Source organism: Muntiacus reevesi, chromosome 18 (genome assembly GCF_963930625.1).
Source record: "Muntiacus reevesi chromosome 18, mMunRee1.1, whole genome shotgun sequence".
NCBI lineage: Eukaryota > Metazoa > Chordata > Mammalia > Artiodactyla > Cervidae > Muntiacus > Muntiacus reevesi.
The window spans coordinates 27410396-27428680 of record NC_089266.1 but is presented as its reverse complement, the minus strand read 5'-3'; the positions used below and the strand labels follow the sequence as shown (position 1 = coordinate 27428680).

Genomic DNA, 18285 nt, shown 5'->3' with positions numbered 1-18285 from the left:
CGCGGCGCTTGAGCGACGGAAGTGACGTCACCGCCCTGAGGCCCTCCGGTGGGTCGCCGGCCCTCGTCCCGCGCGCGCCGCCTCCGCCGCCTCCGCCGCCCGGCTGCCGGGAACATGGCGTCCGCCCTGGAGCAGTTTGTCAACAGCGTCCGCCAGCTCTCCGCCCAAGGTGAGGCGATGGACGCGGCTTGCGAGCCTGCGTCCGGGCTGCAGCGGGGGTCTTGGCGCTCGGGCCGGGGCAGAGGAGCGCACGAGATGGGCGACCCCTTCGCCCAGGCCCCGGCCTCCGCCCCCCGCGGTCGGAGCTCCGTCCGTCTCGCCTTCGAGAGGCCCTTCCCGACCTGGCCGCGCGGCCGAGCCCCTCGCGGCTGGCCGCGCTCGACCCCCGGGGGCCCTGGCTCCGGGCTCCCTCTTGGGGGGGGCGGAGTTGTGGCCGCGGTGAATTTGCCCCTAATTTTCATGCCTTTGGTTGGTTCCTCTCGTCGCCTGAGTGTCGTGCCCTGGGCCCAGAATTAAAGTAATTGGCCGTTGTCATGAGGCCACTTTCCTCACCCTGTTGGTTCATCTGTGAAATAGAAAACGTCCGGACTGCGCGGGGTTGTCAGGGGTGAGCGGGAGGAACCGTTAAGGTTGCAGGAGCCGCGTGACCTTGCCCAGGCACCCTTCTTTCGGGAGTCGCGTCTCCGGGTGTAAGCACCCAGGTGCTGCCCGCCTGGCTGCCCCGAGGTTGATTTGGTGCCGGGCGCTGCGCAGCGCAGCGATTCTTTCTCGTTTCTCTCCACAGTGGTAGGAGTTAGGGTCAGCGGTGAGGCTAGGAGTCTCTGGGAGTGAGGAAGGCATTCACTCATTTGTGCCACAGACTCTAGTTTCTGTTTCCCGAGGTGCCATGAGATTAGAAGGTGTGGGAAGCCCTGTCTCAGTAGGGCTTCCCAGGTGGCTGAGTGGTAAGGAATCTGCCTGCCAATGCAGGAGATCCCCTTCGATCCCTGGGTCAGGAAGATCCCGTGGAGGAGAAAATGGCAACCCACTCCAGTATTCTTGCCTGGAGAGTCTCATGGACAGAGGAGCCTGGGGGGTGTGGAGGAGAAAATGGCAACCCACTCCAGTATTCTTGCCTGGAGAGTCTCATGGACAGAGGAGCCTGGGCGGCTGCAGAGAGTTGGACATGACTGACTTTAGCTGCTGAACACGCACGCACCTGTCTCTGTCACTTGGTGACTAACCAAACAACTCATTTCCCAGGTCCAATTGTCTTACTTACAAAACACAGCCGGGGCGTGCTGGTGAGCATCAAGCAGAATCGCTTGCCTGGAAGCTTCACACACATGCCTTGTGCAGGCTGCTGCTGTAGGAGCAGGCTGCCCAGCAGAGACTTGCAGATCACTTTCCCTGCCTCTGGCTGGTGTGCCTCACGCTTCCCGAACAGACCGGTTCTGGTGTGGAGTAAGGGCTGGAGTAGAGAAGGAAGGAGGGGGCTGCTCAGAAGATGATGGGGCATGCAGACCGGAAGTGACGGGCATGGGAATGAAGGCGGAGGGGAGAGGACAGAGTCGACTGAGAGGCTAAGGCGTGAGATGAAGTTATAGCTGGTGACATTTTGGATACAGAAGGGAGATGAGTTGGTGCTGATGGTAATGTGCACTCTGCTGCCTTGGGGCACTGGAAGTGGGAGTGTGATACCTTCAGTGGCCAGAGGAAAGTGGGAAACTTAGCACTGAGACCGAAGGCAAAGTCATTTGGTGTCTCTGGCCCTTCTGGGTCCTCATCTGAAATGAAGGAGTTGGAAGAAATCACCTTTAGACACCTGCAGGTCTGAGGTATGACATCCTTTGGTCTGGTGAATGCTATTCTGAATGGTAGTGTTGTTCTTGTTTTCCAGGGCAAATGACTCAGCTTTGTGAACTGATCAACAAGAGTGGGGAGCTCCTAGCGAAGAACTTATCCCATCTGGATACCGTACTCGGGGCCCTGGACGTCCAGGAGCACTCCTTGGGCGTCCTCGCTGTCTTGTAAGGGCGTCTTCCTTCACAGCTTTGTGCTCACTCAGCGTCAACATTGCACTCTCTGGCTTTGTTTGGTGTAGGAAGTAAGCCCTGTAAATGACAGTGAGCTCTTTGGCACAACTAAAGTCGCATTGTAACCTCATTGCAGCTAATCATTGCTTGTATTTTTCGTTCTGCTTTATTATTTTTTAAAATTCTTAATGTTTATACAAATTTTGAAACGTAGTTTTAAAAAATGAATGGTGATGTCAGTTGTGGCACTGTAGTTTGTGTTTATCTGAAAACTTTTATTCGTGTGATCCATGGGATTCTCCCCATTTTCTGAATTGAAAAGAGGAAAAAGTGGCAGGACAGGGCAGGAGGCTGAGCTGAGTGAAGTTCCAAGTGATCCAGAGCACCCTGCAGACAAGTTTAAGCTGGTTTAAGACCAAGTTAAACAGACGTTACTCCAGTTGGCCTTTTGAACTCTTGTGACTCTATGTACTTGACGGTTGATTTTTTTTTTTTCTCTTGATGTTTTAGTGTCATAGATTGGGATTTTATGGTTGTTGTGAAAGTTGAAATAATGTAGATGAACTGAGAACAAATTGACTTGAAGTGAGGGTCTGGCTTCACTTGAGCTAGCGCTCCTGAGACAGGGGTGTGTCAGGAGGAAGGTGCTATCAGAGCCTGAGGTCTAGCCTGGACTCACAGGATGGTGGTCAGTGGCTGCTGTGTGTCTTGAGTGTAAATCTTTAGAAATAAATGACATGCAGGATTTAGCTCCTCTGTCGTACTTGCAGCATCTTGAGGACTCAGTAGCCACTGCTTTAGATGGCACACACACGGAACAGGACCTCTGCTGTGGAAACTTCTGCCGGCTGTGGCTGGCAGATAAAGATTTCTACTGGTTGTGCTTTCTGATTAAAAGAACAGGTAGCACAGTTTGTACCCACTTCAGCTTATGCCGATGTGTGTTTCGAGTGAGATGATGTATGTGAAAGCTTTCTGAAGCTATAAGATGTTTGACGTTGTGTGTCAGTTAGAGGAAACCTGGGAAGAACCCTGACCTGGTTACCAGGTTCCCTGGGTTTGAATCTGTGTTCTGCCGAGTATGAAATGTGGGGTCCTGAACTGTGTATTTTTGTTTATAAAGTGGAAGTCACAGTGCTTTACTGACCTACTGTGAAGCCCAGATGAGGTTGTTTGGACAGATTTTGATCATTGGAAATGTAATTACTGATGTCAGGTGGCATTGTGATACTGTATGGATGGAAGTACAAGTTGAAAGATGGAGAAATTGTTGTTAGGTGATAACACCTGTTTCATTTTTCTTGAAATGAGTTTAAACCATTCAGTGTTTTCTTTTTTCTTTGTTGTTGTTGTTGTTGTTTGTTTTCTTTTTTAAAAAGAAGAGTTTGAAGTTTTCTTGTAAGCGATATGTAAGTGGTGGTGACTACATAATTTCTCCCCAGAAACCTTTCTCCAACTCCCTCTTGGTATTCATGGTGGCACCTGGTGGCACCGTCTGCCAGGTACCTCGGGATGGGTCATCTGAGTTGTCCCTCTTCCAACCAGTCCACTCCGCTGGTCCTGCCCCACAGCTAGTCCTCCTCCCCTGGGTCTGGGGCAGCACCATGGCTGTGATCCACTGCCGTGGCCTCCAGCCAACCCGTAGCTTCCTCCCCGTCCCCCTTCAGTCTGTTCTGCTCAGGGTTTCTAAGTGAGTAAGCAGTACTGAACACATTGGAATGCAAAAGGAAAGTATTTAAAAAATTTGGGGGGCTACAAGCTTAAGTTTCGTTACTTTGAGTATTAAGTGGCCTGATATTTGACCTCATTTAACAGAGTTTTCTTTTTTGAAAGTTGCTCTCTTTTGGATGTTTTTTATTTTTTGCCTTTTTGCTCCAGGTAAAAGTTGTTCTTTAAGCTTATTTTTCTTAGTTTCTATTTGTGTTTATGTTCTGTGTCTTGATTATGCAAAGAACCAGGCCAGCAGAATCCCGTAGATTCTGGTTCTTAATTTTTAAAAGTATCATGACTCCTTTAACTTCACAGAGCATTGGAGGCAGGATGGACTTCCATATTTCCTGCCATGAGGCCCCAACCAGGACCAGTTGGTTCTTCTCTGTGTTGTAGGTTTGTGAAGTTTTCCATGCCCAGCGTTCCCGACTTCGAGACGCTGTTCTCCCAGGTTCAGCTCTTCATCAGCACCTGCAACGGGGAGCACATCCGCTATGCGACAGACACCTGTAAGGGCAGCGCCTTTTCTCCTCCATGGATATGTTCTGCCCTGTACTCACTTACATCTTCAATGTTTTGTTATTGTGTCTAGTTGCTGGGCTTTGCCATCAGCTAACTAATGCGCTTGTGGAAAGAAAACAGGTAAGAATGTTGTTTGAGTATTTACAGTTCTGTTTCATGTGTGTGTAACCTGCGCAATGCGCCGAGCATTAGGGTCCCAGCCTCGTGCTGAGACCCTGATGCTCAGATATATGTGATGGGTGTGGAGAGCTCAGAACGTCTCCCGGGGGAGCTCTGACCACAGGACAGGTGCCTCCAGGGCGCAGCTGCTGCTTATGTTTGGAATGGCCCTTCTAGTGCTCTTCATGTTATAAAATGCAGATTTTGTTGGTTAAACCTTTTGTGTGTGTTAGTCGCTGAGTTGTGTCCAGCTCTTTGCGACCTCTTGGACTGTAGCTCGCTAGGCTCCTCTGTCCATGGAATTCTCCAGGCAAGAACACTGGAGTGGGTTGCTATTTCCTTTTCCAGGGGATCTTCCTGACCCAGGGATAGAACCTGCATCTTCCACATTGCAGGTAGATTCTTCAGCATCGAAGCCACCAGGGAAGCCCTTCTTGTTAAACCTTTTAATTTGTAATTATGACCTAATTTTCACTTCATAAGAAGTTGTTAGGTTGGTATAATTAATTGCCATAAATGCCCTCCACCCGGAGTCCCTAGGTATTGGTATCTTCCCTAACCTACTCAGTCTTGTCTCCTTCCTTTCTGAGCCACAAGAAAGAAGGTCACAGCTATGGTCCCCCTTACACTGAGAGTTCAGTGAGTGTTTCTTCAAAACTAGGCCAACTTAGAATGTTCCCTAATGTCACCACAGCACGACATCAGAAGACAAACATGTATAGAACCCTTTAACATATCTGACTTCGTTACGCTTTGACCAGTTGTTTTTGCTAATGTCTTTTGTAACAAAAGATAATCTCGGATCACAGGTTGAATTACATTATTGTGTCTCTTTAGTCTCCTTTATTAATTTTTTTCATTTAACCTAGCTCTGTAGTTCCAAACGAAGAGTTTTAGCAGTATTAATTTGTAGTGTTGTGTCTGAAACTTTGTCATGTTATCTGTCTACAAAGAAGAAAGGAAAGTGAAATCGCTCAGTCATGTCCGACTCTTTGCAGCCCCCATGAACTGCAGCCTCCCAGGCTCCTCTGTCCATGGGATTTTCCAGGCAAGAGTACTGGAGTGGGTTGCCATTTCCTTCTCCAGTCTTTAGTCTCCTTTAATCTAGTGAAGTCTTTATTTATTGTGATACTGACACAGGTTATGATTTGGATGTTTCTTTTTGATTTGAAATTGAACTTTAAAAGACTGATGGTGTGAAAGAGCCTGAAAACAAAGACTCAGTTGATATTTTGTAGGTGCACTACCTAACTGTTGTTTGAGGGAGATGGTTAAAAATATCCAATCAGTCTTCACTGAGGAAAGCTTGTGAGTTCCTCCCCTCCTTTATGGTCACATCTTCTCCCCAGAAGCTGATTGCACCTCATGTGATTCTCAGTCTTGTTATTCATGATCAGGGCAGGAAAATGGTCTGTTTGTAGCTTGTGGTATCGCTTTCAACAGTAATTTACCATCAGGTAAGAGATGTTGCTGAAGAGAATTTACAGGTGACCCCCCAGACTGTCCTGCAGGAAAGGGCCAGCATCCATGTTCTCAGTTAAGTCTCCTAAACACGGGTCTGTGATTAATGATTCAGAAAATTATTGTTTGTTTACCTGTAAATATAATGAACTGTTGAGAATGTAATGTTGCTTTTGATTGTTGATCTCCATTAATTAGAAAAAGCTTTCTGATTTTAAAAAGTTGTGCTAATTACTCTAAATATGACAGTAAACAGCCTAAGAGGACACTTTTTGACTGAAAAGAGACAGAAGTTTCTCCAGAGGCTGTGGGAACCCCCTCCTGTCATTTAGAGGAGCCTGCCTATAGGGTTACTTTCATTTGTAAGGGACAGCCTAGGACCCGGCGTGCCGCCCCCACTGAGGCCCTAACTGACAGGCCTTTTTCTGACAGCCCCTGCGAGGAATCGGCGTCCTTAGGCAGGCCATTGACAAGATGCAAATGAACACAAACCAGCTGACCTCTGTGCACGCCGACCTCTGCCAGGTGAGCACCAGAGGGTCACCCAGGTCAAGGTTGGACATGGTGGGGATGGCCGCATGTTTTAAGTGTCAGAAGCTGCACTGTTGCTGGAAGGGAATGTTGGGGCTGCTGACCACCAGCCATGGGCTGCCACCCAGCCAGTCAGTGTGACGTGAGAGCAGGTTGGGGTCGGGGTGGTGCTTGTGATCCTGACAGCACTGCTAGTAGGAACTCTGGGACCTGAGAACCAACTGGTGACTTCTCACACCTGAAGATGTTACTTGTTTGTTTATTTTGTGTGACTCGAAACCCAGATGGCAAAGGAGGAATATGTGTGATGAAGCCTGCCTCTACCTGCTCCCTCGCCACCCATCCTTCCTTTCCAGAGGAAGCTGGAGTTGATCATTTCTCCTGCAGCCCTCCAGAGACAGTTTAGGCACACACCAGCAGATACCTGTTTATTTTTGTCTCTCTAGTTTAAACACAAATAGTAGCAATCTATACAACGTCTTTTTCTTACATACTGTGTCTTGGAGATGATTTTGTGTTAGTGCTTTATAGCCACAGAGAACTCCATACTGTGGGTTTAGCCAGTCTCTGTCGGGTATCCAGATTGTTCCCTTAATGAATAGCCTGGTATGTGGATTATTTCAACCACATCTTCTCACTTCACATGGAGATGTGCATTCTTTTCTCTTTTTTTCTTTTGAAGCACTTTTGTGGTGGAAGTGTGACGGGCACACGGTAGAGTTTATGAGTCTTAGGTGTGCAGGGTTTGCACCCCTGTCTGCCTGGTTCCACTGTCACCCGGGCCTGAGGGCTCTGCCGGTCCTGCTTTCTTGGGCTGCACATTCTCTGCTCATAGTCAAGGGAGTCAGAGCAGGCAAGGAGATACCTGAGAGGAGCTGTGCCCGTGCCGCCAGGGCAGCGGAGAGCAGAGCCTACACTTGTGCATCTAGAGATGCCCAGGTTTTGCTTCGCTTGTGAACTCTTCATGTCACAGCTGGTTAGCCTTTTCCAAAGAAATGCTGTTTTATTCCGAATCCCTAAGAAGATGGAAGGACATGTTGTTTAAATCATTCTAGTCAGTAAGATGTAAAGCCAAGTGTTTTCTAGAACTTTCTGAGTTTTCTCCTTTTGCTGAACTGTGCCGAAGTGCATGTGGAGTGATGGCTGCACATATCTCTCCACAGCTGTGTTTGCTGGCAAAGTGCTTTAAGCCAGCCCTGCCATACCTGGATGTGGACATGGTGGACATCTGCAAGGAGAACGGGGCCTACGACGCCAAGCACTTCCTGTGCTACTACTACTATGGCGGGATGGTCTACACTGGACTGAAGAACTTCGAGCGGGCACTCTACTTCTATGAGCAGGTGGTCACTCCCCCAGCTTGGGGCGTATGTGTGGTCAGAGAGGCGTGCCTTGACTGGTGGCAGGGGCCTGAGGCAGGGAGGGACTCGAATTCTCTCTGGTGCGGGTTGAGTCCTGTGTGTCTCTGGATGTTTGTGGCTTCCTCTGTATGTGAGCAAGCAGTGGAGCCCAGTGGTCTTTGTCGTGTTTTCTTGTTCTGAAGTGAGGTGTGAAGTTGGGTTAAGTTCTTTGCTTTTTTTTTTTGGTCCATGCTGCGTGGCTTACAGTATCTTAGTTCCCCAAGCAGGGACTAAACCCAGGGCCATAGCAGTGAAAGCACTGAACCCTAACCCTGAACTGTTATTTATTAAAACTGTTTGTTTTAATAAAACACTCTCCTGGTTCATAACTCAAGAGTATATAAAGGAGTTCAGAGAAGAAAGTGCCTCCCCTCCACCCTTTTGTGTCTGTGATGAGATGTGCTTTTCTGGAGGCTCTCTCAGGGCCTAAAAAGACAGGACTGGGTAGAAACAGTGTTTTAAGATGAACTTGTCAGACGTTCAGAAGTTCAGTTTGATTTGGAGTGCACGTTCTGGTAATCAAAGGTGCTCGAACCTTGGAGGAGCTCAGAGTGTACCTGAGATTCTGTGCAAGCTTGTGCACACACCTGTGACTGGGCGTGGCCTTGGTCAGTGGGACTGACCAGCATTGCTGGGGCCTGGGACAGGGTGACTGGAGGTGCTGCTGGGCAGGGGGCGTGACTGATACCAGACAGACATCTTTTTTTACTGCTTTTCTGAAACATTCCAAAAGATATACTTGCTAGAAAAACAAAAAAACCCAACACCTCAAATCACACAGCATTACATAAAGTGACGAGTGAGAGCTGTGTCCACCTTTCACCCTGAGCACAGGTGGCCCTGATGCTCCCTGGCCCCTGGTGGGCAGGCTCTCTAGCAGGTTCTGCTGCTTTGTGTGAAAGCGGTACTGCCTGGGGTTCGTGCTTGTGTCCTCATGCTCTTACAGGATTGTTTCTGTGGAATAACTCAGAATGGCCTTAAGGGCCCAGGGGCTTGGATTTTGTTTGGGACATTTGGGCTGATTTGGGTGATAGATTTGGATTCTTAACCTTCATGAATCCATGTGAAAGAAGGTAGAAAGGCAGCCACAGAACAGGAGGAAATACTTGAAGGTGATGTTTCTGAAAAGATACTCACATCCAGAATGTGCAGAGGTGTCAGAATTCAACAGTAAAAACCCTAAAGTTTTAAAACAGGCGACAGATTTGAAGTCAGAGCCATGTTGTGGCACCAGGTCACACAGCAGGCTCTTGTGATGGGGTGCTAGCTGCTGACAGGGGTGTGGGGTTCAGAGCCCTTATCATGGCCAGTGGGATGCTCAGTGATGCGGCCCCTTCGGAAACAGTCTGGCGGTTCCTCAAGAGGTTACACCTGAAACCTCCGTGTGACCCAGCACTTCCATTCCCAGGATTACACCTGAGAGAAGTGACAGCAGACACCCACCTAGACACACACATGAATGTTCTCAGCAGCAAGAGCCATGTGGCCAGACGCCCGCCAGCCGAGATGGTCTCTCTTTATGTGGAGCACCATTGGCCTGAAACATAGAATAGGTTGTGACACAGGTTACTTCAGCGTGTGCCCTGGAAGTGTCACGGTGAAGCTGCTCACATAAGACCCTGTGAAGCCATTTATGGGAACTTCCCAGCACTCCAATGGTTAGGACTCCATGCTCTCACTGCCAAGGGCCTGGGTTTAATCCCTGGTTGGGGAACTAAGATTCCATGAGCTACACAGCACAGCCAAGAGCGGGAGGGGGGGGGCGCGGGGGGGAGCCATTAATATGAAATGTCCAGAGCAGGCAAGTCCTTGAACAAGACTTGAAGTGGAGGAGTGGATGCTGGTATGGGCAGTGACCCCTGCTCAGCAGGGTTTCTTTTTAGGAGGGTGAAAATGTCCTGAAATTAGGTAGCGGGAACAGTTGCAATTTGGTGATCATGCCAAAGCCCGGTCGTCATTAAAGGCAGTGACTGGGCGTCAGTACTATCTTGCTAATTCATGCTCTGTCCTCATTCTGATGTTCCTCTCCACCCAGGCCATCACCACGCCTGCCATGGCCGTCAGTCACATCATGTTGGAGTCGTATAAGAAGTATATCCTGGTCTCTCTGATCCTGCTGGGCAAAGTACAGCAGCTGCCGAAATACACGTCTCAGATTGTGGGTAGATTCATTAAGGTGAGCTTTCAAAACAGTGATTTTTCAGCTGACATGTTCTGTTCCTATAAAGCTGTGGTGATGCATAATTCTGTAATCTGTGTGACTAGACTTTTCTGGCATCTTCAATTAGCAGATGTTCTCGACGTCGCCTGGGCATCTGGCAGGACCCTGACTGTCCTTGTCCGTGCCCACCGATCCCCTGATGGGGTGGGGTGTTCCCGGGAATCTGCGTGCATACTGTTGCTCTGGGTGGTCATGGCGTAGGGGTTTAAGGTTCTGATAGAGCATTGCTGGCTCTGTTGGACTTGAGCTCTGACTAGGTGCTGGGAGATCCTCTTAGACTCAAAGCTTTGCTCACTGAGCTGCTATGGTTTTCCTAAGGACTCAGCCCCAGGACCACGTGGAGAAATGATCTCCTTTTTTATTTTCTCATAATTCATGCTTATTTTAAATTGATGTCACTATCATTTGATAACAGTTTTGTGCTGACCCTCCTTGAACAAAACTCAAAGTTTCAGGAGGGCAGTTTGAAAGTCTTCCTGATGTGAAGGTTTCTGTGCTGTCATGTTGAGCGTTGCCCGTGTCCTTCAGCTACCTGTCGTGGTTCTTGGGCTCCCGGCTGCCTGTCACAGATGGGCGTGGGGGGGGGTGGGTGAGAGGCCCTTGGAGCCCGTGGAAGAGTGACGCGGGTTTGGAGAACTCCGCAGGTGGCCCCCATGGCCCTGGAGAGTGACCTGTTCCAGGAGGAGCACTTTCGTAAGTGGGGTCCTCATGACTCACCTCCTTCACAAGAGCTGCGGTTTGTCTGCAGGGTTAACGGAGTGGTGACGAGGGCTCAGGCATCAGGGTAGGGCTGCTCAGCTCCGCTTGCTGGCTCCTGCAGCCCTGCCCCATGTCTGACAGGGAAGATGAGGAGCCGTATCGCCTGGGTGGTGGACACAGCTCCGCTCTGAGGGGCCCTCAGCCCGGGGGTCTCTTGTTCCCCCGGAAGCAGTCAGTTGTCCCATGGCACCTGGTGAGGCACGTGTGGAGCAAGAGGGGCTGAGAAGGGTGGGTGTTTGCCTTCTTTCTTCTCAAGGTGGTTTATCTGGGACAGGTCAGGAGCTGCCTGTGAGAAAAAGGCCTGTGGCCGTCACTGAATGCAGGCTCCAGGCCTGCTCTATGCTACACAAGGAACTCCATGGTAAACTTCTCTCCTTGGTCTTGAAAACTAGACATTTGCTTAGAGTAACTTACAGTTTTCTGGGTAACAGTAAGGGACGCTGGACCTCCTTGCTCTACATTTAGTGCCATGTTTCCTTTTGCGTCTCACACAGGCTCTGTTCTGCTAACTGTCGAATCTGGTTTCTTCCCACCTGCACACCTTTAGCCTCTTAGCAATGCATACCACGAGTTAGCGCAAGTGTACTCCACCAACAACCCCTCAGAGCTCCGCAGTCTGGTGACCAAGCACAGCGAGACCTTCACACGCGACAACAACATGGGGCTGGTGAAGCAGTGCCTGTCCTCTCTGTACAAGAAGAACATCCAGAGACTCACCAAGGTGCGGTCCTGTGGCCTCCGGAGCCAGGCTTTGTTGGTACTGAGGCAGCAGTGCAGGGTCCCAGCCGGTCCTTTGGGGACTTTGAGGGGTGCCTTTCCAGGGCTAGTATGGGATATTTGAGAAGAGGAACAGGTGAAGAGGAAGTGGGGAGGAGACGTGGCTGCTCTGGGAGGCAGACAGGTAGCTGAAGGGAGGGAGATGGCCCGGGCAGATGCTAAGGGTGCAGCTGTGTGGCCCGGGACCTCACAGCAGGCTAACCCACCCGTAGGCGCTTGACTGGTGCACTTGAGCTGGGGAAGGTAAGCCAACTGTATAGTTTTTATTTTTTAAGATGAAAATAGACTCAGTGGCTTTTGATGTTGGAAAATATGCTTATTATCAAGTGTTAAGACTGTCCAGGAAAGTGTAAAAAGAAAACAAAGGTTTATGTGAGCCAGGGAGGTGGAGGTGTTCACTGCAGGTAATGGGAAACCGGCAAAGAACAGCTGCAATGAGGGGGGAGGGGGCAGCTCTCCCCGCCCCGAGACGCAGCCCTGCGAGGACACAGTGGTCGAGATGGCTGGCTGCCGGGCAGCCGGGGGCACGGGATTGTCACGGGTGCGCAGACCTGCTCCTTGATCATGTTCTGGGGACATTTCTCTGGATCCGTCTGCTCCATGTGTGCGAACACGCCCACTGACGGTAACCAGGGTCATACACTGTGTGCTGTTCCACATCCTCTCTTCTGGTTTCTATGGCAATGTAAACCTGTATCGCAGTGACTGTACATTGTGCTTTGTTGTACATAACTTTCTCAGCCAGTTCTCTTCTGATAGACAGTCAAGTGGAAGTTTCTTACTTTGAAAGGAAAAATGTTCACCTTTCTAGTCCTCACTGGTGCTAAACTACCTAGATACTTCTTAGAATTCACAGGAGTTTCATTTGGGAAGGAGGCGCTACTCTGAACTAAAGTATATATAGAGTTTTTTTGGTCATTGGCTTATCAAGAATTTTCAACATCAGAATCTTAACAAGGCCTGCTTTGAGAATGCATTGTATTTACAGCTGACTGTTGTAAATATTGCCAGCTGCCCAAAAAAGGGGGCTTTTTAAGTTTGTTCCTGAAAGGCATTTTCATCAGGTCCCAGGCAGACCATGATAAACACTGGTTTCCTTTTAACCCTCGATGTGTTTACACATTCTGACTTTGAATTTTGAAGGATGAATCTTTTTTTTTTAAATTTCATATTATTTACAAGGTAATATATTTACAATACAAAATGTAGAGACAGAAAAATCTCCACCTAGTTCCTATACTGGAGCTGGCTTTTTCTTTCCCAGAGGCAGCACAGCATCACTGCTTCTTGGGCATACCCGCAGAGAGTGTATAAGCACATGCATTCACACGTGTGTGTGCTGTCACACATATGCACATTTTCCTTATTCAGAGATGTGAGACAGATATAGGCCCTGTTCTGTGCCCCTTTTTACGTTTAATGATGTGCATGTCTTCAATTTCAGCTCATAAAAAGCATCCTCACTTTGTAAGGTTTTTTATAGCCATGTAGGAGTCCATTTGTGTGGTTTCCCTGCACTCAGCCAGTCCTCTGCTGACAGACATCTGGACGGTTCCGACCTTTGCCATCACAGGTAGAGCTGCAGTGAGCAGCCTGGCACACACGTCATTCTAGACCCAGAAAGCACGTGGAGGGTGTTTCCTAGAAGTCATTGCTCTAGAAAACTGATGCTGAAACCTTAGCTCATCCAGTTCAAGTCATCTTCACAACAGAAAGCTAGCTTGTACACTCTTGGGAAGCAAGGGTTCAGTGACTTAATAGGAGTCTACACATTTAGTAGAATTTCTCTCCAGTCTGTTTCTACCTGTGATTGATTAACTTCTGAATTTCAGACATTTTTAACACTGTCATTACAAGATATGGCGAGTCGCGTGCAGCTGTCCGGGCCTCAGGAGGCCGAAAAGTATGTTCTGCACATGGTAAGTGTGTTTCTGTTTTCAGAAGTTACTTAGTGGAGTTTTGTCCTTGTAAAGGTTGCTGATGTTCACTGTGGGAGACGTAGAGGAGGAGGCAGGGCACCCAGTGTCACCACTGTGGGTGATCCGTCAGCTTCCTTACAGTTGGGGTTTTCCTGGGACATGTGCACGTGTGTCCCGCACAGTCGTGTCCTGAGGACATTCTTGGTCATCACGGCCAGGGAGTGCTGCTCATAGCAAGCAGAGCCGGGTCCTGCACACAGGGGGCGCTCCCACCGCCGAGAATTCTCTGGCTCAAAACGTCAATACTGCCAAGCCTGAAAAATCCTGTCCTACCGTGTAAAATTTATGAAGGTGGGGATTTTTGTTTTTAAATAAGATTTTATTTTTTTATAGCAATTTGAGATTCACTGCCAAATTGAGGGCAAAGTACAGAGTTCCCAGTCCCCACACACAGTCATAGCCTCCCCTGATCAGTATCCCCACCAGACAGGGCCATTGTCATAGCTGATGCTCCTCCACTGACAGGTCTTCATTCAGAGTCCTTAGTTTACATCAGGTTTGATCACGTGTCGGACACTCTGTGGGTTTGGATAAATGTGCATGGACATGAATCTGTCATGACCACATCGCGTGGAGCATCCACTCTGCCCTGCAGATGCCCTGTTCTCTGCCTGTTCCATACCACCCCTCCCACTACTGACCTTTTCATTTTCTCCAGTTTTGCTTTTTTCACAATGTCATATGGTTGGAATCATACAGTGTGTAGCCTTCTCAAACCAGGTTCCAGCCCTGCATCTGCCTAGAAAGGTTATTTTTATCCTGACTTGTAATGTCCCATTTTTAGCGGTGTCACATCTTTGAGCTTCTTATGAAAGGGAATGTATAGCATATGTACTCAGATGTCTGGCTGCTTCTGCTCAGCATCACAGGCCCCATGCACACTGTGTTGTGTGTTGTTACAGCCTGCTCACGTTCAGGGTTGCAGCATTCCACGGCATGAGTCCATCAGGTAGACACGGGGTGGTTTCCTATTATGGTTTTTACAGAGCACGCTGCTGGTGAACCTGGTATGCATTTCCACTAGGTGTGTTCTGTCCGCTGTGAGATCCTCCGTGTGTTCACAGAGTCAGGGAGTCACACCTTGTGTTCGGTTCTGTTTGGCTGCAGGCATTTCATTAACTAGGACCACGTCCCCCAGGCTGGAGATAGCAACCAGCCCAGGCAGCTCAGCTCCACCATCCCAAATGGAGCGTCACTGCTGCTGGAGCATGGTGTGTCAGGAATGACAGCACCCTTTTGGGATTTTCTCTCGGCTACTCCCTTTTTAGCTGCATGGACAGGATTTGGCTATGAGGATCAGTCAACTTAATCCCCTGTTGTTGATGCAAGTAAAAAACGTACACCTTGAAGCTGCCTTGGAATCAGCATTGGCAGGAAAATTTTCTTAAAGGACCAGAGGATAATTGCTACTGGAGTGAACCAAAAATTTGTTAGGGCTTCACTTTTGTAAAACACAAGGACGATTTCAATTATATCTCATAGAAGTTGTCTAAAGATTCAAGGGTGCTTCAGAATATCTGTGCCAGAGAAGCCAGACACATAGGACCACACACTGTCTGACTCCACTTACACAAAACCTCAGAACAGGCATGCGCACAGTGTGGAGAATACACAAGTGGAGGTGGGGCTTGAGAGGAGGGGGCTGGGCAGTGCCTAGGCAGACGGGGCGAGGGCCCTGGGTGGCACTGAGATCTTTTGACGCTGGTATAGGTGGTGCCTGTGCATCACCGGTGTAGTTGAATCTACTGAATTGTTCCCTTTAAAATGGTTGACTAGGGGATGTCCCTGGTGGTCCAGTGGCTAAGTCTGTGGCCTACTCTGCACCGGGAGCGGGTTCAGCCCTTGGTTGGGGAACTAGGACCCTGCAGGCCACATGGCACAGTCAAAGAAAAGGTTAGCTCACTTTATGTGGACTTTACTCCTTAGTCTCTCATGGTGCCCTGCACATATTAGGTATTTAAGAGAGAGAAGAGAGTTGAGGAAACAGGTAGAGCCTAAAACACTTACAGATTGATTTACTTATTGCTTTCTGTGATTTCCCCTGACTTCGTTGAAACACCACTTATTCACATAGTGTTTTGGGGCTAGACTATTTTCCTGATTTCTCTTTTATAGATAGAAGATGGTGAGATTTTTGCAAGTATCAATCAGAAGGATGGGATGGTCAGTTTCCACGATAACCCTGAAAAATACAACAACCCTGCCATGCTTCACAACATCGACCAGGAGGTAACACAAACGCCAGTGCCCTGGGCTGATGTCTGTGATGTTACACTTGAAGTACTGCTTCTGTGTTCCAGGATAATTTTAGTTTTGAATATAGGTAGTTCCCAACTAGTTTCTAAGAACATCTTATTTCCTAGAAAGTTAATTTCAAAATTTATAACCCGATTGTCTGGTTATAAATAAATGGTAGGTTAGCATCCTTGTCCAGTTTGTCAGAGCCTCCTTCAACTCCTGAAATGCTTGGAGAGTACAGTGTTTCAGTACAGTTTCATGTGTACCCAGTAGCCACTTATACTGTGGAGCCTTCAGTAACTTGAATCCGGAGTCCCGAGTCAGAAGGTCAGAGGGTAGCAGGCAGCTGGGAGGAAGGCTGGCCGCGGTTCCTGCTGGGCAGCAGCCATGGGCCAGGGAGCCGCTGCCTCTGCACCGCGGCCCATGCTGCTCTCAGGGCCTCTGGGCGTGAGCTGGGCTCACGAGGGCCAGCTGGCTTCTTGCCTATGACAGGCAAATGGATTCAACCAAATAGTAGCTTCAGAATATGCAAATCAGTAAGCCACCAGAGTCTCTTTTTGGCAATTCCAAATTTTTTTAAAACCCTGAAAGCTGGAAGTATTTTTTTTCTTTTTTTTGGGAAGTATTTTTTGTAACTCATTTGGTGTCAGATGCCACCTGAAATGACACTTATGTCAACATTTTAGGTTTCACTGCCAAAGATGGTCATGTGTTTAGTTTAATTATGGGGTGGCAGGCAATGTGCACTATTTGTGCTGTTAACTGTCTGATCCCAAATTCTGACTCCAGAACCTATCTGGCCCAGGCTGTGACCTTGCAGCACCGAAATAGTCTAGGCTCAAAAGGATAAACTTGCCCTGAACCTACCTGCTCAGCCTGTCCACCTGCCTCCACACAGATGCTGAAGTGTATAGAACTGGACGAGCGGCTGAAGGCTATGGACCAGGAGATCACTGTGAACCCCCAGTTTGTGCAGAAGGTGATTGGGGTCCCCTCGTTAATGGAAGTATGCTGGAGGGAGCTGGGTGGTGTCCCCATAATAGTGAAGTTCACAGAGACATGCTCATGGAGGGCATTTCGACACTCCAGGCTGGAAGTATGTTTAGGGGTGGGGGTGGGAGTCCTGGAACTGCCTCCCAGTTACACGGGGTGATATCCTCTGGGGCTGCTGGTGGGAAGCTCTTGCCCGGGCAGGCAAGTGCACTGTCTCCCGCCTCCCTCCCAGAGCATGGGGTCACAGGAAGATGACTCAGGAAACAAGCCGTCCAGTTACTCGTGAAGCCGACACCCATCCTGAGTCAGAGAAGCCATTGCCCATCCCTGCGGCCGGACAGGTGTCAGGAGGCGGCTGGAGGATCAGGCCCATCTCACCTGGACATAGACACAGTGCATTTTGTTTTGATGTCTTCAGTCCTGTGTGCTTTCAGTAAACCATTCTCTGTGAAGAAGGAAAACATTTTCAAACTTCAAAGCCTGTTGTGGGTTTATTTATCCTCAGATTAATGTTGTTGTTGCATTAAATCTGCCTTTTTGTTTTAAATTATTTGAACATTGGTTCGTTTTCTGTATCACCTTTTCCCTCTGAAAAGCTTTTAAAGAACATGGTTCATTCTGAACAGATGTAGATTTTAGGAGTTGTTGGAAGATTTGAATCTAAAGTTGATATAAAAAAAAAATAAAAAATAAAGTTGATATCAATTGCCTTAAAAAAAAAAAAAGCTGAGAGGAGAAAAAACATCTGGGAGAATCTCCCAGGCAGAATCCAATGTTTCAGAATTAAATTACCATGCATGTGAGCCATAGGATGCATTCTGAATTAAAGAGATACCCTTGTAGTCTTGGGAACCTTCGTGTGTGTAGCACTCTTCTGTTTGTGAGATGAAGGGCAGACTTGCCCGCTCTTTCTCTACAAGCATTTCCTGTCCACCCTCACAGCCGTGTTTGGATTTTGCTCAGGGTCCCCCCACTTCAGGACTCTGGGATGCATCTGACTCGGGTCCCCCGAGTTGGTCCCAGGATGGTGTGGAGACTGAAAAGTGCAGTCGGATACAGTGGAATTAGGTCCCTAAAGAGCGTCTCGTTGTGAGTAGCAGTCACTGTTTATGATGTGTCAAGTTGTGTGATCACTACATTTTCATTGTTTACAAAAGGAAACTCTGAAATCTCATGCCTAAGGAGTCACCCCAGTAGAAAGGCTTAGAGGCTGTGTGGTCCATCATGGCACCCACTGCTGTGCTGCAGAAAGGTGGCCACGGAGCATCTGATCCATAAGTGCATGGATGAGGCTGAGTCCCAGTGACCCTGGGCTGGCTGTGACCCCCTGCTCCCCTGTCCAGACTGCTCCCCAACTCAGGTGAGCTGCGTCATTTCCATGCATACTCACACAGGCTTGTACTTAGGAAATACTGAATGGAAATTTCCCTTCTGTCAATGTGGTGAATTACTCGTAGTTTTGTTTTGTTAAAAACAACTGAACAACTTCTGATTTACCTGGATCTGAATTAAAATCACCT

General features: G+C 48.5%; 1 protein-coding gene across 2 annotated transcripts; it reads left to right on the top strand.

Moving 5' to 3' along the window:
* Positions 1-7: 7 nt before the first annotated feature.
* On the top strand, positions 8-17315 carry COPS3 (COP9 signalosome subunit 3). 2 transcript variants are annotated; one of them, XM_065908478.1, is made up of 12 exons: positions 8-169; positions 1880-2009; positions 4122-4234; positions 4318-4367; positions 6300-6392; positions 7562-7741; positions 9834-9974; positions 11326-11499; positions 13388-13474; positions 15650-15763; positions 16671-16751; positions 16998-17315. In XM_065908478.1, the coding sequence occupies exons 1-12, from the start codon at positions 115-117 to the stop codon at positions 17049-17051; spliced, it is 1272 nt and encodes a 423-aa protein (XP_065764550.1). In that variant the 5' UTR covers positions 8-114; the 3' UTR covers positions 17052-17315. The 2 variants fall into 2 exon arrangements, with proteins under 2 accessions (XP_065764550.1, XP_065764551.1); XM_065908479.1 differs by lacking the exon at positions 1880-2009 and having other exon boundaries at positions 151-169.
* The last annotated feature ends 970 nt before the right edge of the window (positions 17316-18285 follow it).